This window comes from Heteronotia binoei, chromosome 1 (assembly GCF_032191835.1).
Source record: "Heteronotia binoei isolate CCM8104 ecotype False Entrance Well chromosome 1, APGP_CSIRO_Hbin_v1, whole genome shotgun sequence".
Classification (NCBI taxonomy): Eukaryota; Metazoa; Chordata; class Lepidosauria; order Squamata; family Gekkonidae; genus Heteronotia; species Heteronotia binoei.
Genome location: NC_083223.1, coordinates 266,210,565 through 266,237,944, shown reverse-complemented (window position 1 = coordinate 266,237,944; position 27,380 = coordinate 266,210,565). Strand labels below are relative to the sequence as shown.

At 49.9% G+C, this 27,380-nt stretch overlaps 1 protein-coding gene across 1 annotated transcript in view; it reads left to right on the top strand.

The window, feature by feature from the left end:
• Positions 1–24,036, top strand: part of EFNA4 (ephrin A4) — a 69,401-nt gene extending 45,365 nt beyond the window's left edge. The window contains exons 2-6 of the mRNA XM_060255316.1: positions 5,147–5,439; positions 11,280–11,348; positions 14,526–14,585; positions 17,041–17,415; positions 23,497–24,036. Of these exons, the coding sequence (XP_060111299.1) occupies positions 5,147–5,439; positions 11,280–11,348; positions 14,526–14,585; positions 17,041–17,132 (514 nt within the window). The 3' untranslated portion in view covers positions 17,133–17,415; positions 23,497–24,036. The remainder of the gene's footprint in view (positions 1–5,146; positions 5,440–11,279; positions 11,349–14,525; positions 14,586–17,040; positions 17,416–23,496) is intronic.
• The last annotated feature ends 3,344 nt before the right edge of the window (positions 24,037–27,380 follow it).

Below are 27,380 nucleotides of genomic sequence, written 5' to 3'. Positions count from 1 at the left end.
TATCCGTTTTAACCTGTCTGCTCAGCAATTTCATCGAATGCCCACGAGTTCTTGTATTGTGAGAAAGGGAGAAAAGTACTTGTTTCTCTACTTTCTCCATCCCATGCATTATCTTGTAAACCTCTATCATGTCACCCCGCAGTCGACGTTTCTCCAAGCTAAAGAGTCCCAAGCATTTCAACCTTTCTTCATAGGGAAAGTGCTCCAGCCCTTTAATCATTCTAGTTGCCCTTTTCTGGTCTTTCTCCAATGCTATAATATCCTTTTTGAGGTGCGGCGACCAGAACTGCACACAGTACTCCAAATGAGACCGCACCATCGATTTATACAGGGGCATTATGATACTGGCTGATTTGTTTTCAATTCCCTTCCTAATAATTCCCAGCATGGCGTTGGCCTTTTTTATTGCAAACGCACACTGTCTTGACATTTTCAGTGAGTTATCTACCACGACCCCAAGATCTCTCTCTTGGTCAGTCTCTGCCAGTTCACACCCCATCAACTTGTATTTGTAGCTTGTATCAACTTGTATTTGTATAATTGGGGGGAGTGTGCCAGAAGTTAGCTTTTCCTAGGTTGCCAGGGCTGGCCCTGCTTGGAGCAATCTTCCCCGTGACCCAAATCCCAGGGTATTATAGGAAACTTACCTTCCTGGTTTCCTCCTAGGGTTGCAAGGTCTGTGTTGGAAAATACCTGGAGACTTAGGGGGTGGAGCCAGGAGAGGCAGGGTTTGGGGAAGAGAGAGACCTCAGCATGGTTCGCCCTAAAGCCCACTCTTCCAAGCAGCCATTTCCTCCAGGGGAGCTGATCTCTGCCAGCTGGAGATCAGCTGTAAAAGCAGGGGATCTCCAGGCGCCACCTGGAGGCTGGCAACCCTTTCCCCCCCTACCTCTTTTACTGATGTTCAGCTACCCTCAACATTCCCTTCTGCCTTGAGGACCAAGGAACATGCTCAGTCCAAATTAAATTAAGAATGCAAGAGAAGCCGGGTTGGATCAGACCAATGGCCCATCCAGTCCAACACTCTGTGTGTCGCAGGGACTTCACACTAGAGATTTGCCCCGACCTAGGAACGCCTCACACTCAATTTAAACATGCATGTTCATAAGAACATAAGAGAAGCCATGTTGGATCAGGCCAATGGCCCATCCAGTCCAACACTCTGTGTCACACAGTGGCCATAAGAACATAAGAGAAGCCATGTTGGATCAGGCCAGTGGCCCATCCAGTCGAACACTCTGTGTCACACAGTGGCCATAAGAACATAAGAGAAGCCATGTTGGATCAGGCCAATGGCCCATCCAGTCCAACACTCTGTGTCACACAGTGGCCATAAGAACATAAGAGGAGCCATGTTGGATCAGGCCAGTGGCCCATCCAGTCCAACACTCTGTGTCACACAGTGGCCATAAGAACATAAGAGAAGCCATGTTGGATCAGGCCAGTGGCCCATCCAGTCCAACACTCTGTGTCACACAGTGGCCAAAAATTTTTATATACACACACACACACACTGTGGCTAATAGCCACTGATGGACCTCTGCTCCATATTTTTATCTAAACCCCTCTTGAAGGTGGCCATGCTTGTGGCCGCCACCACCTCCTGTGGCAGTGAATTCCACATGTTAATCACCCTTTGGGTGAAGAAGTACTTCCTTTTAGCCGTTTTAATCTGTCTGCTCAGCAATTTCATCGAATGCCCACGAGTTCTTGTATTGTGAGAAAGGGAGAAAAGTACTTCTTTCTCTACTTTCTCCATCCCATGCATTATCTTGTAAACCTCTATCATGTCACCCCGCAGTCGATGTTTCTCCAAGCTAAAGAGTCCCAAGCTGTTTCAACCTTTCTTCATAGGGAAAGTGTTCCAGCCCTTTAATCATGCTAGTTGCCCTTTTCTGGTCTTTCTCCAATGCTATAATATCCTTTTTGAGGTGCGGCGACCAGAACTGCACACAGTACTCCAAATGAGACCTCACCATCGATTTATACAGGGGTATTATGATACTGGCTGATTTGTTTTCAATTCCCTTCCTAATAATTCCCAGCATGGCGTTGGCCTTTTTTATTGTAAACGCACACTGTCTTGACATTTTCAGTGAGTTATCTACCACGACCTCAAGATCTTTCTCTTGGTCAGTCTCTGCCAGTTCACACCCCATCAACTTGTATTTGTAGCTGGGATTCTTGGTCCCAATGTGCATTACTTTGCACTTGGCCACACTGAACTGCATCTGCCACGTTGACGCCCACTCACCCAGCCTCAACAGATCCCTTTGGAGTTCCTCACAATCCTCTCTGGTTCTCACTATCCTGAACAATTTAGTGTCATCCGCAAACTTGGCCACTTCACTGCTCACTCCCAACTCTAAATCATTTATGAACAAGTTAAAGAGCATGGGACCCAGTACCGAGCCCTGCGGCACCCCACTGCTTATCGTCCTCCATTGCGAAGACTGCCCATTTATACTCACTCTCTGCTTCCTATTACTCAGTCAGTTTTTGATCCACAGGAGGACCTGTCCTTTTACTCCATGACTCTCAAGGGAGCCTTTGATGAGGAACTTTATCAAAAGCTTTCTGGAAGTCAAGGTAAACAACATTTATCGGGTCTCCTTTGTCCACATGTTTGTTCACCCCCTCAAATAAATGTAACAGGTTAGTGAGGCAAGATCTTCCCTTACAGAACCCATGCTGAGTCTTCCTCAATAACCCGTGTTCATCAATGCACCTACTCATTCTGTCCCTGATAAAGCTTTCTACCAACTTTCCCTGTATTGAAGTCAGACTGACTGGCCTGTAATTTCCCGGATCTCCTCTGGAACCCTTTTTAAAGATGGGGGTGACATTTGCTACCTTCCAGTCCTCATGAACGGGGGCAGATTTCAATTAAAAATTACAGATTTTTGTCAAAAAATCCACAAGTTCAACTTTGAGTTCTTTCAGAACTCTCGGATGTATGCCATCCGGACCCGGTGACTTATTTGTTTTTAATTTGTCTATCAGTTGTAGGACCTCCTCTTTTGTCACCTCAATCTGACTCAGGTCTTTCAACACCCCTTCCAAAATTAGTGGTTCTGGGGCGGGCAAAAGGTTCTCATCTTCCACAGTGAAGATGGAGGCAAAAAATGCATTCAGCTTCTCAGCCATTTCCCTATCCTCCTTCAGTAATCCTTTTACCCCATGGTCATCCAAGGGCCCCACTGCCTCCCTGGCTGGTTTCCTACTTCTAATATATTTGAAGAAATTTTTATTGTTGGTCTTTATGTTTTTTGCAATATGCTCCTCATAGCCCTTTTTGCCTGCCTGATCACAGTCTTGCATTTGATTTGTCACAGCCTGTGTTCCCTTTTACTAATCTCACTTGGACTGGTTTTCCACCGCTTAAAGGAGTCCTTCTTACCTTTTACAGCTTCCATTACTTTGTTTGTTAACCATGCAGGCCTTTTCTTATGCCTGTTTGTGCCTTTCCTAACTTGTGGTATGTATTTTATCTGAGCTTCTAGGATTAAAGTTTTAAATAGTCTCCAAGCTTCCCCAAGGGTTTTGACCGTATTTACCATTCCTTTCAGTTTCCTCCTCACATGCCTCCTCATCTCTGAGAATTTACCCCTTTTAAAGTTAAACGTCGTTATGGCGATCTTTTTGGGCAACTCCCTATTTATATAAACGGTGAAATCAATAACATTATGGTCACTGCTCCCCAGCGGCACAATCACTTTTACATCTCTCACCTCTTCACACAAGCACATCTCATCTCTTCACACAAGCACATCTGCTCTCCGAGCCCAACCTGTTCCCACCCCATCCCCAGACACCTCCTATTCGCAGTAAAAAGCTACCCGGATCTTCCCGGTAGCTTCCCCGTGATTTGGATGTAAGTCGCGTAATCCCCTGTTGTCTGAATGCCCCGGTGCGAAAAAGCTATGTGATCGTGCCGAGCGTGGCCAAATCCCAGGTACCATCAGGAGATCCACCAGCAGGGCCAAAACTCTAGAAGCCCTCCTACTGTTGCCCCCCAAGCACTAAGATGACAGAGCATCACTGCCCAAGACAGAAGGTTCTATCTGTATCTTGTGCCTAATAGCCACTGATGGACCTCTGCTCCATATATTTATCCAGTCCCTTCTTGAAGCTGTCTATAAAGAATTAGTCTGGGTTTTCCCCTCTTCTTTCTTTATGAAATCGTAGCTTCCTGCCTTCCTAATCCCTAACTCTCAAGTTTGCTTAGAGTATTGATGGATCTAGGTCCTGTTGTGTGACTCTGACGTAAGCCTGCATAGAAACAGAATGGGGACAGTGTATTAGGAGGAAGTGCTGCTATCTGAAAATGGGACTGCCTCCCCCTTGAAAAACAGAATTCTGCCTCTTCATCTCAGTTGAGGAAGAACCTCTTCAATGTGCTATACGAGGGGTCCTGAACCTTTTTCAGCCTGTCAGCACCTTTAGAATTCTGACACAGCATGGTGGGCACAGCCACAAAATGGCCGCCGCAAAAGGTGGAACCAGCCACAAAATGGCTGCCACTGTTTGCCTTCAGTCACGCCGTGAAGATCCTTGTGCCTTGGTGGCAGCTGCTTCCATAGCAATGAATTCTTAGCCAATCAGATCTCCAAATAGGGTTGCCAGGTCTGACTCAGGGAAAATCTGGGAACTTTGCAGATGGAGCAAAGGAGCAAGGTTGTGACAAGCATGACTGTACTCCAAAGGGCGTTCTGGCCGTCACATTTAAAGGAACCGTGCTCCTTTTATATGCCTTTCCTTCATTGGAAATAATGGAAGACAGGGGAGCCTTCTTTTGGAGCTAATAGAATTGGACCCTCTGGTCCCATAGGGTATAATGGAGAATTGATCTGTGGGTATCGGGCTCTGAGGTTTTTTGAAGTAGAGGCACCAAATTTTCAGCATAGCATCCGGCGCCTCGCCTAAAAACAAAGCAAAACAAAATTTTTAAAAAGATTGGACCAGGGGGTCCAATTCTATGAGGCCCAAAAGAAGGTGCCCCTATCCATTATTTCCAATGGAGGGAAGGCATTTATTTAAAAGGAGTGCGGTCCACCACATTTAATCCAGATCGTGCATCTTGGTTCCCTGTATTCTGTGGAAATGAAATTCAGTATTGACCCATCTGGTTCTTTTGTCACGGCAGATTCGTCGACGAAGACTATGCTGTTCAAGTCTCCATCAACGACTATCTGGATATTTACTGCCCGCACTACGATCAACCCTTGGCTTCTGGCGACCCTGAGACCTTTACTCTTCTCATGGTTGATGTTGAGGGTTACCGAGGCTGCTATGAAACTCCAGGAGCCTTCAAACGTTGGGAGTGCAACCGCCCCTATGCCCTCTACGGACCTGTTCGCTTCTCGGAGAAGATCCAGCGGTTCACCCCCTTCTCGTTGGGTTTTGAGTTCCAGCCTGGACGCGACTACTACTATATCTGTGAGTTGAACCACCGCCGGAAGAGGAATAGTTAGCACACTGACAGTTTCATTTTAAGCGGAGTCCCACCCTTCTAAACCCATCGATTTCAGCATACTGAAAAAGGATGTAACTCAGGGGTGGCCAAACTTGCTTCATGTGAGAGCCACATGGAATAAACGTCAGCGATTTGAGAGCCACAAGACTGGAGCATCAGACGTTTGAGAGCCACAAGACAGGAAGGAAGGAAGGAAGGAAGGAAGGAAGGAAGGAAGGAAGGAAGCAAGGAAGGAAGGAAGGAAGGAAGGAATAATAATAATAATAACTTTTTATTTGTATCCCGCCCTCCCCGCACAAGCAGGCTCAGGGCGGCTCACAACATATAAATGTAAATACAACATAAATGTAATACAATATAGTAAAATCATATAAACAATAAAATCATCTTAAATCAGTATACAGTTACATTAAAATTGACATTAAGGTGCTAAATGGATCTTAAATTCAGAAGAGCAGAAAACATACACAGCAACGTTATCTTAGCTCGGCATGGGCGAAGGCTATTTTGAAGAGGTATGTCTTACAGGCCCTGCGAAATTGATTTACGCATCGCAGGGCCCGTACCTCCTCCGGGAGTTGGTTCCAGAGTAGTGGGGCCGCAACAGAGAAGGCCCGATCCCGGGTGGTCTTTAATCTGGCCTCCCTTGGCCCAGGGATATTCAGCTGGTGCTTACCAGCTGACCTCAGTGCTCTTTGGGGCTCATATGGGGAGAGACGGTCCCTCAGGTAGACAGGCCCTCGGCCACATAGGGCTTTAAAGGTCATGACCAGCACCTTGTAACGAACTCGATAGACCACTGGCAGCCAGTGCAGTTTGCGCAACCCTGGCTGTATGTGCTCCCATCTTGGAAGCCCCAATAGCAGCCTAGCCGCAGCGTTCTGCACCAGCTGCAACCGCCGAGTTCGGCACATGGGCAGCCCCATGTAGAGGGCGTTGCAGTAATCCAGTCTGGAGGTGACCGTAGCATGAATCACCGTTGCCAGGTCCCGGCGCTCAAAGAAGGGGGCCAACTGCTTTGCCCGCCGAAGATGAAAAAACGCGGACTTAGCAGTGGCCGCTATCTGTGCCTCCATAGATAGTGAAGGCTCCAGAAGGACCCCCAAGCTCCTGACCCTGTGGGCCACTTTCGGTGGTACACCGTCAAGAGCTGGCAAGGGAATTTCCCTTCCCGGGGCACCGCGACCCAAACGAAGGACCTCCGTCTTCGCCGGATTCAACTTCAGCCCACTCAGCCTGAGCCAGCCAGCCACGGCCTGCAATGCAAGGTCCAGGTTTTCTGGGACGCAGTCAGGTCGGCCATCCATTAGTAGATAGAGCTGGGTGTCATCTGCATATTGATGGCACCCAAGCCCAAACCTCTGGGCAATCTGGGCAAGGGGGCGCATGTAGATGTTAAACAACATCGGGGAGAGGACTGCCCCTTGTGGCACTCCACACACTAGTGGGTGCCTCCGGGACAGCTCTCCCCCAATTGCCACCCTTTGTCCCCGACCATCAAGGAAGGAGGAGAGCCACTGTAAGGCCGACCCCCTAATCCCTGCGTCGGCGAGCCGGCGGGTCAGTAACCGACGGTCGACCGTGTCGAACGCAGCCGACAGATCTAGCAACGTCAGCACCGCCACGCCGCCTCGATCCAGATGCCGCTGGAGGTCATCCACCAAGGCGACCAGGAAGGAAGGAAGGGTGACATGAAAGGTGGAAAGAAAGCAAATAGTTAGAGAGAAGGGAGGGAGAGGTAGAAAGAAAGCAACTTTAAATTGCTTGGAGAAGTGATTTAAAGAGACAAATGCCTTCTTAAAGCCCGCTAACGGGGTGGGGTGGGGGCTTCGGGAGCCGCACAGTATATGTGAAAGAGCCACAGTCCGGCCACCCCTGATGTGACTCTTTTTAGGATTTCACTGCAGGAGTCCACCTTTGGATTCAAGGTTTTGGTTATGACCTTTAAGGCCTTGAGCGGTCTGGGACCGATGTATTATGGGACCGCCTCCTCCACCACGTCCCTGGAAGGGCACTGCGCTCTAGTAGTCGAAATCTGCTGGGGATCCCTGGCCCGAAAGAGGTCCAGCTGTCCTCAGCAAGGGCCAGGGCTTTTTCAGTGCTGGTCCCGACTTGGTGGAACGCTCTGCCAGAAGACATCAGGGCCCTGCGGGATCATTTAATAATAATAATAATAATACTTTTTATTTATATCCCGCCCTCCCCGCAAAAGCAGGCTCAGGGCGGCTCACAACACGTAAATACAATGTACAGTAAAACCATATACAATAGTTACAATTTCAGTTATAAAATCATCCTTAAGATCATTAAAACTTGCATTAAGATTAACATTAGGGTGCTATAGTTAAGATCTTCCGTAAAATTCAGCGACTAAAACGTAAAGCATATCCAGCAAGACTCTTGGCTCGGTATTAAGTGAAGGCTATTTTCAAGAGGTGGGTCTTGCAGGCCCTGCGGAATGGGTCTAAAAAACGCAGGGCCCGTACCTCCTCCGGGAGTTGGTTCCATAGCAGGGGAGCTGCTATGGAAAAGGCCTGATCCCGGGTGGTCTTCAATCTGGCCTCTCTTGGCCCAGGGATATTCAGCTGGTTCTTTCCAGCTGACCTCAGCGCTCTCTGGGGTTCATACGGGGAAAGACGGTCCCTCAAGTAGACAGGTCCTCGGCCATATTTACAGTTTACAGGGCCCGTAAAGCAGAGATGTCCCACCAAGCCTTTGCATGAGGACAGTGACGGTTGCCGTCCTGGCACCTTTTCCTCTCCAAACCCTCTTGGAGGGATCCCCCCACCCCTGATGTGATCCAATAACTGAATAAGAGCACTTTAAAGACGCCGTCAGGGTTTGCAATTTTTAATGTAATTTTTTATGTAACTGATTTTACTGTTGTATATCGCCCTGAGCCTGGCGCTGGCCAGGACAGGGCGATACATCAAATATAATAAATAATAATAATGTAGCGGACATAAATAAGACTAGTGGCTGAAACTCAATGGGGGCATCTTTCCTCGATCATACTAAAGAGATTCTAATCCAGCAGCAGCAAGATTTTTAGGGTATGAGCTTTCGCGAGTCCCGAGTTTCCTTCATCAGACTCTCGAAAGCTCATTCACCCGAAAATCTAGTCAGTCTCTAAGGTGCTACAGATAGGAGCCCCGTGGCGCAGAGTGTTAGAGCTGCAGTACTGCAGTCCAAGCTCTGCTCACGACCTGAGTTCAATCCCGGCGGAAGCTGGGTTTTCAGGTAGCCGGCTTGAGGTTGACTCAGCCTTCCATCTTCCCGAGGCTGGTAAAAGGAGTACCCAGCTTGCTGAGGGGTAAAATGTAGATGACTGGGGAAGGCAATGGCAAACCACCCCGTATAAAGTCTGCCAAGAAAACATTGTGAAAGCGACATCACCCCAGAGTTGGAAACGTCCGGTGCTTGCACAGGGAACTATATTTACCTTCGAGGTGCTGTAGGACTCAAATCGAGCTGTTCTACCACCTATCAACATAGCTGTCCTCTGAAACGATAATCGTACTAAATAATATCTTAAAGATACTTCTTAAAGTACTTCTGTTGGGAGTTCAGCTAATACGTATTAATATGTGTGCAGTTGCATTATTAATTTAAATACTTCTGAATTAATTGAAATAAATCTGTTAATTGCCCAGCAAGAGGACGTACTTCCTTTGAAGATATTGCTGTTATTATTATTAATTGTCACAGTTGGATATTTGACTGGTGGACGGTGTTTTGTAATTCGAGAGCTAGCCAAATTCTTGGGGATTGCAGACGTATCTTCCCAAGATGCTTGCTGTTCCAAAAAACAGTTTTTTTCCCCCTCCTTCTTCTTAGCGACATCTTCAAGAAAAGCTCTCTAAGTTTGGCACTTTTCTTAGCTAATGATATATAAAAGAGGAGAAATTATTTTTAATTGTCACAGTCAGATATTTGACAAGCAGGTAGTGTTCTCCAATTTGAGATTTAGCCAAAATTTTGGGATTGCAGTTGTATTTTTGCAGGATTCTTACTGTTCCAAGCTGCTGCTGCTACTCTTTCCTTCTCCTTCCAGCAAAGCTGACTCTGTGAACTTAGGCAGATCAAGAGAGGGAGGGCAGGAAGGGTTGCGTCCAGGAACTAATTTGCATATTAGGCCACACCCCTGACACCACCATTGTTTCTCGCATGGCTTTTTTTTAAAGAGGAAGCCCAGCAGGAACTTATTTACATATTAGACCAAACCCCCTTATGCCAAGCCAGCTGAAACTGCGTTCCTGCTCAAAAAAAGAACCCTGGTTGCATTAGTTCTTAGTTCTCATGGCTCCTTCTTACACATCCAGGGAATTGCTGATCACCACATTGGGGTTAGGCAGCAATTTTCCCCAGGCTAGTTAAGCCAGGAATCCTGGAGGGTTTTGGTCATAGATGGGGGATCACTGAGGGTTAGGGTAAGGCTCTTTCAGTCTCTTCTCCAAGCCAGCTGGTGGCTTGGAAAATTCCTTTAAAGTTAGTTGCTTTCTTTCCACTTCCCCCTCTATTTTCCTTCCTTCCTTCCTTCCTTCCTTCCTTCCTTCCTTCCTTCCTTCCTTCCTTCCTTCCTTCCTTCCTTCCTTCCCCCCTTCCTTCCTCCCTCCCTCCGTCTCTCAAAAATCAGACATTCGTGTCTTGTAGCTCTTAAACATCTGACATTTATTCTATGTGGCTCTTACGTTAACCTAGTTTGGCTACCCCTATTCCGGGGCATGTCTAATTTGGCATCAAATTCTGCACGTCTGTTCTGCTCTTTTGTCCATTTGCCTTTCTAGGCACTTCATTTGTGTGAACATATGAAGCTGCGTTATACTGAACCAGACCCTCGGTGCATCAAAGTCAGTATTGTCTTCTCAGACTGGCAGGGGCTCTCCAGGGTCTCAAGCTGAGGTTTTCCATGCCTACTTGCCTGGACCCTTTTTAGTGGGAGATGCCGGGGATTGAACCTGGGACCTTCTGCTTACTAAGCAGATGCTCTACCACTGAGCCACTGTCCCTCACCGTCCCTGTGTGTGTGTGTTTCTATTTAGAGCAGGGGTCCCAGTGAGCTGCCCGTGGCCACCTTGACACTAGCTGACACCTTTCCTGGTGCCTACCAAATATTTTTAGAAAGTGGGAGGGGCCAAGTGGGGGTTTTGCCCAGCAGGGCTTCAGATTGACTACTGGAGATCTGATTGACAGTGCAGATTATCTACCGTGTGACTGAAGGTAAGCCGTGGCAGCCAGGATTCATTTTGTAGCAGGAGCTCCTTTGCATATTAGGCCACACACCCCTGAGGTAGCCAATCCTCCTGGAGTTTACAGTAGGCCCTGTAAGCTCTTGGAGGATTGGCTACAGCAGGGGGTGTGATGGCCTAATAGGCAAAGGAGTTCCTGCTATAAAATGAGCCATGGCTGGCAGCCATTTCTTTGGCTGGTTCCACCTCCTGCACTTTTGTGATTGCGCCCACCATGCTGTGTCAAAGTTCCAAAGGGGCCCGTAGGCTCAAAGAGGTTGAGGGCCCCTGGTTTAGAAAGACAGTCTTCTGTAGTGGTGAGAGTAGACAAACTATGATTTGGGACTAAGGTTCAAACTGGCCATAGATAAATGGCTGGGTAATCCTGGACCAGTCAAACACTCTCAGCCTCTCCTACCTTGCAGGGTTGTTGCGAGGATAAAACAGGGGAATGGAAAATGATGCAAGTCTCTTGAGGGTCCCCACTAGGGTGAGAGGCAAGGTATACATGAAATTAATAAAGAAACAAAATGTGCATTCTCTTTACACTCGGTTCTTCCCTTCTTCCCTCCCAGCTATCCCCACTGCAGAAAGTCCGGGACGTTGCTTGAAGCTGCGAGTCTCTGTCTGCTGCAAAGCAACCAGTAAGTCCATTTGTTTTCAAGAGGACTTTGGATAAACCCCTAAACTCGAATCCAGATGTTCCCATTTATATGACCGGGTATTGCTGAATGAGGGGTATTTCTCAGCCTCTCTGCCCTGGTGTTGGCCCTCCAGAGGAACTGGTTGAGGCCGCTGTGTGAGACAGGATGCTGAACTAGATGGACCCTCACAGGTCTGATCCAGCAGGGCTCTTCTGATGTTCTTATGAGGGGAAGGCCTCGGCCTCCCTGCCCTGTTGTGGGCCCTCCAGAGGAACTGGTTGAGGCCCCTGTGTGAGGCAGGATGCTGGACTAGATGGACCCTCACTGGTCTGATCCAGCAGGGCTTTTCTGATGTTCTTATGAGGGGAAGGCCTCAGCCTCTCTGCCTTGTTGATGGCCCTCCAGAGGAACTGGTTGAGGCCACTGTGTGAGACAGGAGGCTGGACTAGATGGACCCTCACTGGTCTGATCCAGCAGGGCTGTTCTGATGTTCTTATGAGGGGAAGGCCTCAGCCTCTCTGCCCTGTTGTTGGCCCTCCAGAGGAACTGGTTGAGGCTACTGTGTGAGACAGGAGGCTGGACTAGATGGACCCTCACTGGTCTGATCCAACAGGGCTCTTCTGATGTTCTTATGAGGGGAAGGCCTCAGTCTCTCTGCCCTCCTTGTTGGCCCTCCAGAGGAACTGGTTGAGGCCACTGTGTGAGGCAGGATGCTGGACTAGATGGACCCTCACTGGTCTGATCCAGCAGGGCTTTTCTGATGTTCTTATGAGGGGAAGGCCTCAGCCTCTCTGCCTTGTTGATGGCCCTCCAGAGGAACTGGTTGAGGCCACTGTGTGAGGCAGGAGGCTGGACTAGATGGACCCTCACTGGTCTGATCCAGCAGGGCTTTTCTGATGTTCTTATGAGGGGAAGGCCTCAGCCTCTCTGCCTTGTTGATGGCCCTCCAGAGGAACTGGTTGAGGCCACTGTGTGAGACAGGAGGCTGGACTAGATGGACCCTCACTGGTCTGATCCAGCAGGGCTTTTCTGATGTTCTTATGAGGGGAAGGCCTCAGCCTCTCTGCCATGTTGATGGCCCTCCAGAGGAACTGGTTGAGGCCACTGTGTGAGGCAGGAGGCTGGACTAGATGGAGCCTCACTGGTCTGATCCAGCAGGGCTTTTCTGATGTTCTTATGAGGGGAAGGCCTCAGCCTCTCTGCCTTGTTGTTGGCCCTCCAGAGGAACTGGTTGAGGCCACTGTGTGAGACAGGAGGCTGGACTAGATGGACCCTTTCTGCTTGCAGGGCAGTTTTTTTAAAATATAAGAGTGTATTTAGAAATATTCTTTCCATCCACCCCCCTTTAGAATCTGAAACAATGCAGTCCATTTGATCACATCCTGATGGATGCATTTTAAAGATTCATTCCCTGCTTTTTGAGGTGGTTACAAAGACTATGCTTGAGGGAGGGGGAGCCGATAAGTGGGAGATGGGAAGGAAAACTGGACAGGAGTCGTCAAGGGATTTTTTGTAGCAAGAAATCTTTTGCATATTAGGTCACACCCCTCTTATGTAGCCAATCCTTCCAAGAGCTTACAGGCCCTACTGTAAGCTCTTGGAGGATTTGTTACATCAGGGGTGTGTGGCCTAATATGCAATGGAGCTCCTGCTACAAAAAAAACCCCCTGGGAGTTTTAGAACTGAGCATAGGAGTTGTGTCTCAGGGGCTTTGTATGCAGAAGGTCCCTAGAACCAGCGTGGTGTAGCGATTAGAGTTTCGTACTGGGACCTGGGGGACCCAGATTCGAATCCCCACTCTGCCATGGTGGCTCACTGGGTGATCTTGGCCTAATCACACAATCCCAGCCTTGCTTCCATCAGAGGCGCAGCTCATTTTGTAGCAGGAGCGCCTTTGCATATTAGGCCACACACCCTGATGTAGCCAGTCCTCCTGGAGCTTACAGTAGGCCCTGTGCTAAGAGCCCTGTAAGCTCTTGGAGGACTGGCGACATCAAGGGTGTGTGGCCCTGGAATGGAATTCTAGCAGGAGTTCCTTTGCATATTAGGCCACGCCCCCCTGATGTAGCCAGTCCTCCTGGAGCTTACAGTAGGCCCTGTGCTAAGAGCCCTGTAAGCTCTTGGAGGACTGGCGACATCAGGGGTGTGTGGCCCTGGAATGGAATTCTAGCAGGAGTTCCTTTGCATATTAGGCCACGCCCCCCTGATGTAGCCAATCCTCCTGGAGCTTACAGTAGGCCCTGTACGAAGAGCCCTCTAAGCTCTTGGAGGATTAGCTACGGGGTGGAATTCTAGAAGAAGCTCCTTTGCATATTAGGCCACACCCCCTGATGTAGCCAGTCCTCCTAGAGCTTACAGTAGGCCCTGTGCTAAGAGCCCTCTAAGCTCTTGGAGGACTGGCGACATCAAGGGTGTGTGGTCTAATATGCAAAGGAGCTCCTGCTACAAAATGAGGCCTGCTTAGGGGGCTGTTGTGAGGACAAAATGGCAGCAAGGAGGATAACGTTAGCTTATCCCTCAAAACTTGACAGTCTTGCCCATCCTATTAACGATCTAGCACACGCTATCTGTTCACCCAAGGTGAGGCCTAACTGGGTTGCCAAGGAGCCTGCATGAAGCAATCAGAACCCTTCCCAGAATCCTTTGCAACGTGCTGGAATTCTGCAGCAGGTGGTCAAGGGTGTTTTTGGGCGAGAGAAATTCACATTGAAAGAGCTTTCCCGAATGTCTGCAAATGGTCCCAAGTATCTCTGGAATGAACCCGGCCGTGAAAAAACGATTCTGGAGCTCAACCCACAGGATCTGGTTTAAATTAAGCACCCCAGACGAGCTGGATCGAGAGACTGGAAACCCCCAGGCTGTGAACACAGAAGCATACCCTGGGCTTTTTTTATAGCAGGAGCTCCTTTGAATATTAGGCCACACACCCCTGATGTAGCCAATCCTCCTGGAGCTTACAGTAGGCCCTGTACTAACAGCCCTGTAAGCTTTTGGAGGATTGGCTACAGCAGGGGGTGTGATGGCCTAATTTTCAAAGGAGTCCCTGCTACAAAAAAAGCCCGCATACCTCAAGGGGTCAAGTATGTGTTTGGTGAGGCAAGGCTAACTCACGGACAGAGCAGGACTGGGCGATCCTATCGGTGCCTCCTACGTTGAGTTCCTTGTTTTGTTTTCTAGCTGTAGAACCAGTGACAGAAGGTCCCAAGTCTCAACCACGTGGGAGAGGAGGCCCGGAGGGTAAGTATTTACCCCCTGGCAACTGGCAGGGGATGGGGCGGGACTTCCTGGGAACAGGAGGGAGGCCCAGCTGACGTACAGTGATGCGTCTCTGTCACTGCCCACATGACCCAGAAGTCGCATCGTCGCCTTGGGCGCATTGGGGCGACGCTCTGGCATTTGGGCAAAAACTCTGTGGTAAATTTGGCTTCTACCATGGACTTTGGGCACATATACCACAATGTCACCCCGACGTGACGGCATCAATTCCGGGTTATGTGGTGACATCACTTCCAGGTTATGTGGTGACATCACTTCCAGGTTATGCAGGCGGTGATGCAGACGTATCGCTGTGTGTCGGATGGATCTCCCTTTCTTAGGGGAAGTTCCGCCTGCTGGCCGGCTAATTGGCAGCAGGGCGGCGGGTCATGGTAGCGGGGTTCCAGCAACCCTACAGACAACACTGACCCCGATGGGCCTAGAGGCTGGTTCAGTATAGGTCAGCTCCCTGCATTCGCACGTTCACCCCTGGAGGGCGAGGAGATAGCTGGTTTTTTTGCACTTGAAGCACAGTGGGGAGATACCCAAAAGATAAATATATTTATTACTTTTGTTTATTTATTAGCAGGGTTTTTTTTATAGCAGAAACTCCTTTGCATATTAGGCCACACGCCCCTGATGTAGCCAATCCTCCAAGAGTTTACAGGGCTTTTATTACAGGGCCTACTGGAAGCTGTTGGAGGACTGGCTACATCAGGAGGGTGTGTGGCCTAATATGCAAAGGAGTTTCTGCTCCAACACCCTCCCCCCCCCCGAATTTATTATTACTCATTTACCCTAGCCCAGTCTACCCAAAAGAGCCCCGTGGCGCAGAGTGGTAAAGCTGCAGTACTGCAGTCGGTGCCCTCTGCTCAGGACCTGAGTTCGATCCCAGCGGAAGCTGGTTCAGGTAACTGGCTTGAGGTTCACTCAGCCTTCCATCCTTCCGAGGATGGTAACATGAGTCCCCAGCTTGCTGGGGGGGAAGCGTAGATGACTGGGGAAGGCAATGGCAAACCACCCTGTAAAAAGTCCGCCACGAAAACATTGTGAAAGCAACATCACCCCAGAGTCGGAAGCGACTGGTGCTTGCACAGGGGACTACCTTTACCTTTTTAGTCTACCCGAGGTGCTCTGGACAGGAGTGCCAGGCTTTAAGGGGCAGTGGGGAGGGGAAGTCCCTTGGACTTTGGCACAGGAGGGCCAGAGAAGGGGAACGAAAGGGGGCAGCCGCAGGAGCTGGAGCAGAGCCACGGAGGGCTTTTAAAAACCTTGTTTGAGTTGGACGCGGGAGGGAGCGGAGGCGAGCAGCTGAAAGCGGTGCCGGGCTGAATGTATGCCTTGATTTCTTTCCAGTAAAGGCCTGTTTCATATTTATTTAACCCGCTCATAAATACCACTTTTCTTCAAGTGCGACCTGAGCAGTTCCAAGAAATGTAACTTAAGCCCCGTCAAAAAGCACCAGCGAGGAAGTTCATTTATGGGGGATGGCGGAGGGAGGCACAGCGGGCGTTTTGTTCTCGCATCTCCAGATGAGGAACGGCTCCTGTAAGGCTCCCGGGGTTCTGGGGCTAATCTAGTTGGGAGCGGGTTTAAATGTGGAGTGTGAACCCTGCCTCTCTCTCTCTCCCCCTGCCAATCAGGGCTTTTTTTTGTAGCAGGAACTCCTTTGCATATTAGGCCACACCTCCTGATGTAGCCAATCCTCCTGGAGCTTACAGTTAGGCTGTCATGACTCAGGGGGGTCTTACCAATTGCTGCCCCCACTCTGGGTTAAGGGTTCCCCTTGAGAAGGCCCAGAGTACCCTCCCTAGCCCTTCAGGCCTCCTGTAGCTTAGGCCAAATAATAGGCGTGAGAACCAGGCAGACGGAACAACAACAAAAAGAGTTTATTTTAGTGCAATATAAATTAACAAGGTGCATTAACCAGAAGAAGGGTGAAGGAGAAATAAACAAATGCCCTAACGCGTCCATCTATACAGTCGCTACCTAATACCAGCACTCACCCCTTGCCTTGGATGAGGGAGCTTTCCCCTGCTTCAAGCTCTCCAGGCACAGCTTGCCTCCAGCTCAGCCTTCCAGGGAAAGAACACCCACTTCGTGGGCTTGGCCTTTATATATTCTCTTCCCAGGTCCCACCCCTCTCTGGGCCTGTTTCCCTCCAAAACCCTTGCTACCCAATCAGAGGGACAGAAGGGATCCCGGGAGATGTAAGCTTTTCACAGTAACTCCTAAGCAGGCTTCTCTGGGGCCTGCAGGCCTCACTAGGCCCAGGATCATGACATAGGCCCTGTACTATGAGCCCTGAAAGCTCTTGGAGGATTGGCTGCATCAGCGGGGTGTGGCCTAATATGTAAAGGAGTTCCGGCGACAAAAAAAGCCCTCCTGCCAACCGTCTGCTTCTAGCATCAACTGCCCCTCCTTTGCCTCTCCACAGATGCAGCTGTAGCGCCCGGACGCAGTTCAGCCCCTTCCTGGCCTGGCCGTCTCTGCTTGGGGCTTGCCCTTCTCCCCCTCCTGGGGCTCTGACCCCAGAGAGGGCCGGCTGGGCTCCTTCGCTGAGAGTCCAGGCTGGGCTGGGGGGCGCGACGGCTGAGCGTTCCCTCCACCCCGTCCCTCCCCCAGTCGCGAGGATGCTGGATTTCTCACTTGGCACTTTAGAAGCCGGAAGAGGCCTTCCCTGAGCTGTTCCGGAACCCCTCCGCAGAGCTGAGCTGCGCTCCTGACCGCCAAGGGACCAGGACTGGGAGAATCGCCTGCTTCCCTCACTGCTCAGGACTTCCGAGTGCAAGAGGAAGACTTTGGCTGGCAGGTAAATTGGGGCTGGGGGGTGTCAAACATGTAGTTCTGGGGCCGAAGCAAGCCCCTGAGCAACTGGCTGCCATCTGCTTCCTTCTCCCTGTCTCTTGCTTCCTTCAGCATAACATGCAAGGCTTGCTCAACTGCACAGGAGCTGCAGAGCAAAACCACTGTTTTCTCCATTGGCTGAGGCTCCTGCCTTGGGGAGGAAGCGGGGAGGAATAGCTTGCTTTGCCAGGCTCTCTCAATTGTGCAGCAGAGCTACTGAGCCAAGCCTCTCTTCCTTCTATTGGCTGAGGCTCCTGCCCCATGTGCCCTGGGGAAGGAAGGAAAGAGCCAGAGCTTCCTTGGTCCAGTTCCCTGGATCCCATGGAAGAAATACAAAGAAAGCATCTTTAAGACCAATGAGTGCTAACGTTTTAAGCATGTTTTAAGTTTTTTTTATCTCTGCTACCTAATCTTAAATAGGAACACACCCGGCCTGGCCTGACATGGCTTTGGCCAACCCGACATGGCCCAGCCCAACAAGGTCTCATTTATGTCAGATCCAGCCCTCATAACAAATGAGTTTGACACCCCTGAATAAGAACATAAGAGAAGCCATGTTGGTTCAGGCCAATGGCCCATCCACCCCACCACTCTGTGTCACACAGTGGCCAAAAAACCCAGGTGCCATCAGGAGGTCCATCAGTGGGGCCAGAATACTAGAATCTCTCACACTGTTGCCCCTCCCAAGCAACAAGAATTAGAGCATCACTTGCCCCAGACGGAGAGTTCCAGCAATACGCTGTGGCTAACAGCCACTGATGGACCTCTGCTCCACGTGCGAAGGGAAGAAGGAAGGAAAGCCTGTTCAAGCACTTGAAGGGCTGTCATCTAGAGCAGGGTGTCGTACTCATTTGTTATGAGGGCCGGATCTGACATAAATTAGACCTTGCTGGGCCAGGTCATGTGTGTCATAAGATGTAATGCCAGATAGCAAAGACATAAACTTCATAAAGGACACAAACAGAATTAAAGTTTTTTTTAAAAAAAACTTAAAATAAAATAAACGCCTGGCAAAGCAGGCTGTGATGCAGAAATTTGTTAGCCCTCTAGAGCAGTGTTTCCCATTTGCAGGGTCGCAACCTGGTACCAGACCACGGGGGGGCGGGGGGTTGGAGTTTGAGAAACCCTGCTGTAGAGGAACTGGTTAGACCCCTGTGTGAGACAGGATGCTGGACTAGATGGACCCTCACTGGTCTGATCCAGCAGGGCTCTTCTGATGTCCTTATGAGGGGAAGGCCTCAGCCTCTCTGCCCTATTGCTGGCCCTCCAGAGGAACTGGTTAGGCCTCTGTGTGAGACAGGATGCTGGACTATATGAACCCTCACTGGTCTGATCCAGCAGGGCTTTTCTGATGTCCTTATGAGGGGAAGGCCTCGGCCTCTGTGCCCTGTTGTTGGCCCTCCAGAGGAACTGGTTGAGTCCACTGAGACAGGAGGCTGGACTAGATGGACCCTCATTAGTCTGATCCAGCAGGGCTCTTCTGATGTTCTTATGAGGGGAAAGCCTCAGCCTCTCTGCCCTATTGCTGGCCCTCCAGAGGAACTGGTTAGGCCTCTGTGTGAGACAGGATGCTGGACTATATGAACCCTCACTGGTCTGATCCAGCAGGGCTTTTCTGATGTCCTTATGAGGGGAAGGCCTCGGCCTCTCTGCCCTGTTGTTGGCCCTCCAGAGGAACTGGTTGAGGCCACTGAGACAGGAGGCTGGACTAGATGGACCCTCATTAGTCTGATCCAGCAGGGCTCTTCTGATGTCCTTATGAGGGGAAGGCCCCGGCCTCTCTGCCCTGTTGTTGGCCCTCCAGAGGAACTGGTTGAGGCCACTGTGTGAGGCAGGATGCTGGACTAGATGGACCCTCATTAGTCTGATCCAGCAGGGCTCTTCTGATGTCCTTATGAGGGGAAGGCCTCGGCCTCTCTGCCCTGTTGTTGGCCCTCCAGAGGAACTTGTTGAGGCCACTGTGTGAGACAGGAGGCTGAACTAGATGGAGCCTCACTGGTCTGATCCAGCAGGGCTCTTCTGATGTCCTTATGAGGGGAAGGCCTAGTCCTCTCTGCCCTGTTGTTGGCCCTCCAGAGGAACTGGTTGAGGCCACTGTGTGAGACAGGATGCTGGACTAGATGGACCCTCACTGGTCTGATCCAGCAGGGCTCTTCTGATGTTCTTATGAGGGGAAGGCCTCGGCCTCTCTGCCCTGTTTCAGGCCCTCCAGAGGAACTGGTTGAGGCCACTGTGTGAGACAGGAGGCTGGACTAGATGGACCCTCACTGGTCTGATCCAGCAGGGCTCTTCTGATGTTCTTATGAGGGGAAGGCCTCGGCCTCTCTGCCCTGTTGTTGGCCCTCCAGAGGAACTGGTTGAGGCCACTGTGTGAGACAGGAGGCTGGACTGGATGGACCCTCACTGGTCTGATCCAGCAGGGCTCTTCTGATGTTCTTATGAGGGGAAGGCCTCGGCCTCTCTGCCCTGTTTCAGGCCCTCCAGAGGAACTGGTTGAGGCCACTGTGTGAGGCAGGATGCTGGACTAGATGGACCACTCGTTCTGATCTAGCAGGATTGTCCTCCTCCTCACGTCTTGTTGAAACCAGATTGTGATCCTTGGCTCTGACCCAGCTGTGCTGTGCTTGTTACTCAGTGGGCAAAGGAAAGGAACTCGGTGCCTGCTCAGAGGAGATTGCTTGTTGGTTTAATGGCTTGCTCCAGGGGCTGAGCCCTGGTGGAGACTCAGAATGGTGGTGCAGTAAGCTTCACAGCTGAGTGAAGATTCACGCCCTGGTCTGCCTGGCCCCCTTCATCTCCCTGTGGGGAGAGGGGGGCATTAGGTCAGTTGTCCTCTGTTGGGCCGCAGCCTGGATAGCCCAGTCTAGCCCAATTTCACCAGATCTTGGAAGCTAAGCAGGATTTGCTTTGGTTAGTTTGTGGATGGGAGACTTCCAAGGAATACTGGGGTCATGATGCAAGTGCAGGCAATGGCAAACCTCCTCCAAAATGTCTGCTGCTTTGAAAATTATACGAGCTGGGGTGTCAAACATGCGACCCGGGGGCCAAATCAGGACTCAGAGGGCTCCTTTCAGGCCCCTGAGCAACTGGCTGCCATCTGCTTTCTTCTCCCTCACTCTTGCTTCCTTCTGCATCACAAGCTTGCTATGCCAGACTTGCTCAATCACACAGGCGCTACAGAGCAAATTTTCTCCATTGGCTGAGGCTCCTCCATTGGGGAGGAAGGGGGGGAGGGATAGAATGCTTTTGCCAGGCTCTCTCAGTCACACAGCAGAGCTACTGAGCCAAGCCTCTCTTCCTTCTATTGGCTGAGGCTCCTCCCCCTCCTGGTCCCTTGGGGAAGGGAAAAAAGAGCCAGAGCTTCCTTTGCCCAGTTCCCTGGATACAAAGAAAGCCCCTTTAAGACCATGAGTGCTGATGTTTTAAGCATGTTTTATTTGAAGTTTTAAAAAAATCTTTAATTGTGTTTGTGTCCTTTATAAAGTTTATATCTGCTACCTGGCATTACATTTTATGACACACATGGACCGACCCGACGAGGTCTCATTTATGTACAATCCGGCCCTCATAACAAATTTATAATTTATTTATTTATTTTATAATTTCTATCCCGCCCTTCCCAACAAGTGGCTCAGGGCGGCTCACAGCACAAGTACCACATAAATACAATTCAAGCATAAAAAGTTAAAATAATTAATACATTTAAAATTTTTAAAGCATTTAAACCATTCAATATTTAAGACATTAGGGACAGTAGCCTCTATTATAACTAAACCTGATTTCTTGTTTCTTGTTTCTTGTACCAGCTAGTCATAGGCCAGCCGGAAGAGGGTTGTCTTACAGGCCCTGCGGAACTGGGCAAGGTCCCGCAGGGCCCTCACCTCTTCCGGCAGCTGGTTCCACCAGGAGGGGGCCATGACAGAAAAGGCCCGGTCCCTGGTGGATTTTAAGCGGGCTTCTTTTGGCCCGGGGATGGCTAGGAGATTTCGAGTTCCCGATCTCAGTACTCTCTGGGGAACGTGTGGGGAGAGACGGTCCTTCAGGTAGGCAGGTCCTAGGCCATATAGGGCTTTAAAGGTAATAACCAGCAAATGAGTTTGACATAGGGTTGCCAATATGTTATATACATTAATTTGTAACTTTGTAGTGAGTGTTCCAGTTGGTTATGGGGTTGCAGCCTGGAAGAAACTGCTGTAAATCTAGAAGACTTTTTTTTTGTCAATGTTATGCCCTTAAGAATCTTCCAGGTAACACACAGCTGCATGGTATTATTAGAATTGGCCCGTAAATTTCAGTCTCTTGCATAGGGCGATTGCCAGTAAATTCTAAGAGGTTTTGGACTCAGGATGGGCAAACAGTACTGGCCTGGTTAAAATCATGCACTTAAGTGTTCTGAGCTACAATTGCTGCATAAAGAAGGGCTTTGCTTGACATTAAAATTAATTATAAAGAAAACAAGAGCTAATGGCCATCTAAAGAACAGCTTGCTGAATATGTTCCTAGAGGGCTATTGGCCAGCAAACTCTAGAAGGCTTGAACATCTGGTTAAACGAATCAGTTTGAACTGGCTCAAGCTCCTGTATAAAACATACACACTTAATAATAATAATAATAATAATAATAATAATAATACATTTTTATTTATACCCCGCCCTCCCCGCCAAGGCAGGCTCAGGGCGGCTTACAGGACATGGTACATACCATGATACAACAACAGTAACATCAAAACAGTAACAATAAGTGTCTTGGAGTGGTAAGTTTTTGACTGAAATAAAAACTTTAGAATTTTTAGTTCCATTCGGCTTCGTGCTCTTTTGCTATCATTATTTTGGTTCATTTGAGAATGAGAGAAAAGACGTGGGAAGAAGAGTATGAACATTTGGGTGGTGCTAGTGGCCGATAAACCTGAAAAAAACATAGAAAGGCATTACTCCTGAGGAAGTCTACTGATGAAATGGGCCTATATCCGGGTGCTCATAGACTTTTTTTTTGCAATATGGGAATGTCAGTATTGGACCTCTGTTACAACATGAAGTATGCAAAATTTATAATATGAAGTATTAAAATACGTGAATGGATATTTAAACTGGACCTTTACTACAACATAACTCTGCAAAATGTTAAATGTGAAGCATTAAAATATATGAAGGTTTATAATGGTTATAAATGGTTATAATAAATTTTGTTATTCATCACAGTAGTTGTTTAACTTCTGTTGTTTGTCTCACCTGGAGATTGGCAGCTCTAGTTTGACACCCCTGTCATAAGAACATAAGAGAAGCCATGTTGAATCAGGCCAAAGGCCCATGCAGTCCAATGCTCCGTGTCACACAGTGGCCAAATACCCAAGTGCTAGAAGCCCTCCCACTGTGTCCCCCCAGGCACCAAGAATACAGAGCATCACTGCCCCAAACAGAGAGTTCCAACAATAAGCTGTGGCTAATAGCCACTGATGAACCTCTGCTCCATATGCTTATCCAATCCCCTCTTGAAGCCGTCTATGCTTGTAGCCGCCACCACCTCCTGTGGCAGTGAATTCCATGTGTTAATCACCCTTTTGGTGAAGATGTACTGTCCTACAGGGTCACCATAAATCAGCTGTGACTGGATGGCACTCCACCACCAGCACCTCTGTTGGTTGATCCTACCTTCAGGGTTGTTGTGAGTATAAAACCGTAGGCAGAAGAGTCACACCCGCTGCCCTAAATTCTGTGGAAGAAGGCTGGGATGGGAATCTATTAGGTTTGGTTGAGGATGGAATCCTGGCTCTGCTTATCCCCCGATTCTCTCCACCTCCATCTTCCAAGGCCGATAGGAAGAACATAATGAAATTTCACTACTGTTTTTTTTTAATGTACTTTATTGCTGTATCTTCCAGTGCTTAAATTGTTTTTTTTTCCCCCACTGTTGCTTTTGGCTGTGATTTAATGACTCTTAATACCGCTTTTAATGATCTGGTGTGCAGCTTTTATGCCCGCCGATAAATAAATAAATGGGAGAACGGCCTCCGACGCTTAATCGAGACTCTCCCTGTCTGTTCTTTCAGGATTCTCCCTCTGTCCGGATTCCAATGGATGTTGGAGCGAAGATACTTCCCCTCCTGCCTGCCATCGGCGATTGTATCAGCACGCGGAGCCAGTTTCCCCTAAAAATTTCACATTGGAGTTGAGGGGGGAGGGCGATCCCCTCCCTGTTGCAGCGGGCGATCGGAGGCCTGTCCCCGGACTTGTTTGACCAAAGACGAGGACGATATCTCCCCCTTTCGTTGCCCCTGACGTATAGACTCTGCCACCGTAAACGAGGGGGGGATTTTTGTGTCGGTTACCCTTGCGTTACATCCCTCTGGGGCTTGGCCTCTCCCGCCCCTTCCCAAAAAAACTGTGGACATTGCCAGCCCCTCTGCCTCTTTCTGTTCTCGACGAGAACGACCTCTCCCCCAACCCCGTCCTCGTCGATGACGCCAATGCTTTGTCTTCTGTGAAGATGCCATTTGGCGTCACCGACTCATCCCAGTTCCGACTTCTTTGTTGTGTCTTTTTTTTTTAATTGTCAGTGATTGAGCCAAATGATAAAACCATTTCAGAAATTCCGCCTCCTGCTTTTCTCTCCCCGCCACGCCTCCCCCCACTCCTCCCGGTTTTTGAAAGGCAGATCTGGGAACAGAAGCGATTGGGAGGGATGGAATTTGAGCATGTTGGGGGGGGGGGGGGAGAATCTATATTGTGGATGGGTGCCTTGGCAGCTGTAGAAAAATTCTATAGCAGCTGCAGGTTGCAGTGGGGGGAGGCGGGGGTTCAGAAGCTGCAGCTGCAAATACAAATGTCTGAATTCTGTGTTTTCAGGATGAGGGGCGTCTGAGATCTACCGTTCTTGTATCTCGGTAACTGGCCACACCTGAGCAAGCCGATTGGCCGGCCTGTACTGATTTGCCACTCACTCCTACCTGTTACTCCTGCAGTGGCTGCTTCCCAAGCCCCCCAGGGCCAGTAATGGCTGCTCCTCCTTTTCCTTGCCACTGTCACACTCCGAGATCTTTTTCGGCTAATTTCTTAGCTGCTATTCATTGTGGTGGTGGGGACAGCATTTGTTTCCCAGTTTAGTGTAGTGGTTAAGTGTGTTGACTCTTATCTGGGAGAACTGGGTTTGATTCCCCATTCCTCCACTTGCACCTGCTGGAATTGCCTTGGGTCAGCCATAGCTCTCACAGAGTTGCCCTTTAAAGGGCAGCCTCTGAGAGAGCTCTCTCAGCCCCACCCACCTCACAGGGTGTCTGTTGTGGGGAAGGAAGATAAAGGAGATTGTGAGCCGCTCTGAGACTCTGTGATTCGGAGTGGAGGGCGGGATATAAATCCAATATCTTCTTCTTCCCTCCACCCTCACTGGATTGGGCATAGGGGGAGATGAAACCGGTCCCCGAGTGGTGTCCTTCCAGCAATTTGAGGGACATTCTCGCGCTGGTGTCTGGTGGCACTGTGAGCCAAAACAAGGGCTTGGGGATGCTGTCATCCAGTGCCAGGCATGGATGGGCATGGAGTAAGGGGGGGGGGGGTAGACCCTGCCTGCTCACAGCTCCAGTCTCTCTCGTCTCCTGTCCCGCTTGTCCCCCCACCTTCTCCTCAGCAGAGTGAACTTCCAGCCGGGGAGGGTTAATTGCAGCGTTTGATATCGAGATGTCAGGAAATGTCACAATGGAAGTTTTAATTACGGATCGCCTGCCGGCAATTAGCGCAGACGCCGCCGTAGCAAACCGGGTTTTCTCCTCCCCACGCCGCCTTGCCCTGTGAGGGGGTCCTTTGGAGGCAGGGGGACATTTTTGCAATAAAACTATGAAATTGAGGCAATAAGTCTGGACCAGAGGCAGGCGGTGGGCGGGGGGGAGGGTTCTTGATTGGGACAGAGTGCAAAGTGGACCAAACTGCAGAATGTAATGCATGAGAGAGATGGGGGGGAAATGAAAATTGGGTGTGGAAGTTGGACAGGCTGAGATTCTGCGGGTTTTTATTTTTTCTCTTTTCTGTTGCCAATTGTTTTCCTGGAAAGTCATCCAGCGATGCCTGCTGAAATCTAAAGTGTCGGTAGGGGTTGCTAGATAAGACAGTTGTAGAGCCAATTGGCTGTAGTGGTTAAGTGCGTGGACTCTTATCTGGGAGAACCGGGTTTGATTCCCCACTCCTCCACATGCAGCTGCTGGAATGGCCTTGGGTCAGCCATAGCTCTGGCAGAGATTGTCCTTGAAAGGGCAGCTTCTGGGAGAGCTCTCTCAGCCCCACCCACCTCACAGGGTGTCTGTTGGGGAGGGAGATAAAGGAGATTGTGAGCCGCTTTGAGAGTCTGAAATTTGGAGTGGAGGGCGGGGTATAAATCCAGTATCACCATCGCCATCACATGCTTCTAGTCCTCATAGCTGCAAAGCGATTTCCTGCAAAGCATGCGTAATCTCAGAGACCTAATCTGGGGGGTTGCAAAATTAAGATTTCCAGTGGCTGAGGCCATTCTCTGGAACTATCAAGCCCCAAATAAATTATGTACAATCAGCAAAATGATAAGTCAGGTTTGCAAAACTGTATTATTCTGCAGATTTCATGTGTTGTTGTTTTTTTGTCAGGCAGCCTGAGGATCGCTGAGCCTGGTGCTTTCATTTGATTGCTTTATCTCGTAGCACAAGACTGCGCATGCATTTCAAGGCAACGCGGCACACAGCACGGCCCATGCGTGTCTTGCCACCCTCTGCGACGCAGGTGAATTCTACCACTTCCCCCAAGAAGTGTTTCAAAATAGAATATCATTGAACGGCTTCCTTTGTTAAGACGCTTTCCCCTCATATTTAACCGGCGTGGATTGTCAAGCGCCTTTTGTCTCCGACAATGCTTGGCTAGAAATGACGGCGCCCACACACGAGACTCGCGTGTGCCGCGGCGAGCCACCCGCCGCAGTCTGCCGCTCTTGCCCCCTCCCACCACCGCCGCGCGCACGCATTTCGGTGGATTTATCCCACCGGAACTGTCGGGCGCAGCCTGGTATATCTCTGGCTGACGTTAACGGCCCTTGCGCCATCGCTGCACCTAAACGAGGCAATTAGAACCCCGGCCGCAAATCAAAGCGGGAGAATTAGTGCCGGCCGTAAAACGTGGCAGATGCCTTTGGTAGGAGTCGGCAGAACCCTGCAAATCAGCCGGGGCTTGCGCCGGGACCGCCTGGCGCCTCCTTTCTGAAGTGTATATGCACGAGCGCGTGGGGCGGGGGGGATGGAGAAGGAAGGGGAGCGCGTATCCGGTTTTTTATTGCCCATCCCTGATTAGAGCAACGGCGCTCCATAAAGCGAGCTTCTCGGAAGACGCGTCAGCAGAAGCGAACGGGAGCAGGAACCGTCTTCCCCTCTAGCGGGCGCTAGGGCCTGCCGCAAGCCGCGCGCCTCCCATTCAATTCAATGGGAGCCGTGCAGAGGAATTTCCTTTTTTTCTGAAAGAGCCACGCTCTGGCACTTCTCCCAGGCATTGCGGTATCCTTCCTGCTAGATGCTGTGCTGTGTTAACGGGCGTGTACGTGTGTCCATGCGTGTTTCGAGGGGGTGCCTATTTTGAAGAATTTGCCCCGGCGTCTCGAGTTGGCCCTTTTCTGCTTGTCGTTCTTCTTTGCCCCTGGATGTTGCACCGGCGCCCGCCTAAACCCAGCGATGCTCTTCCCCCCACCGATCAGTTGCGCCTGCAGTCGAGCGTGGCTGTCTAAGCGTCTAATCCGTGCTCTGGAGGCATGGATCGCAGAGGGGGGGGGAGAGGGTTATGGTAGTGCAGCCGAAGCAGCCAGGCCTGCTACGGCTTGTTGATTTCACGGCCCTTTATGTACAAAAAGCAGCTCGATTTCCTCTGATCCGGCTCCAAGCGGCAACAAGACGCTGCGGCCGTGCCAGGGCCAGACGCAACTAGCTGTGCC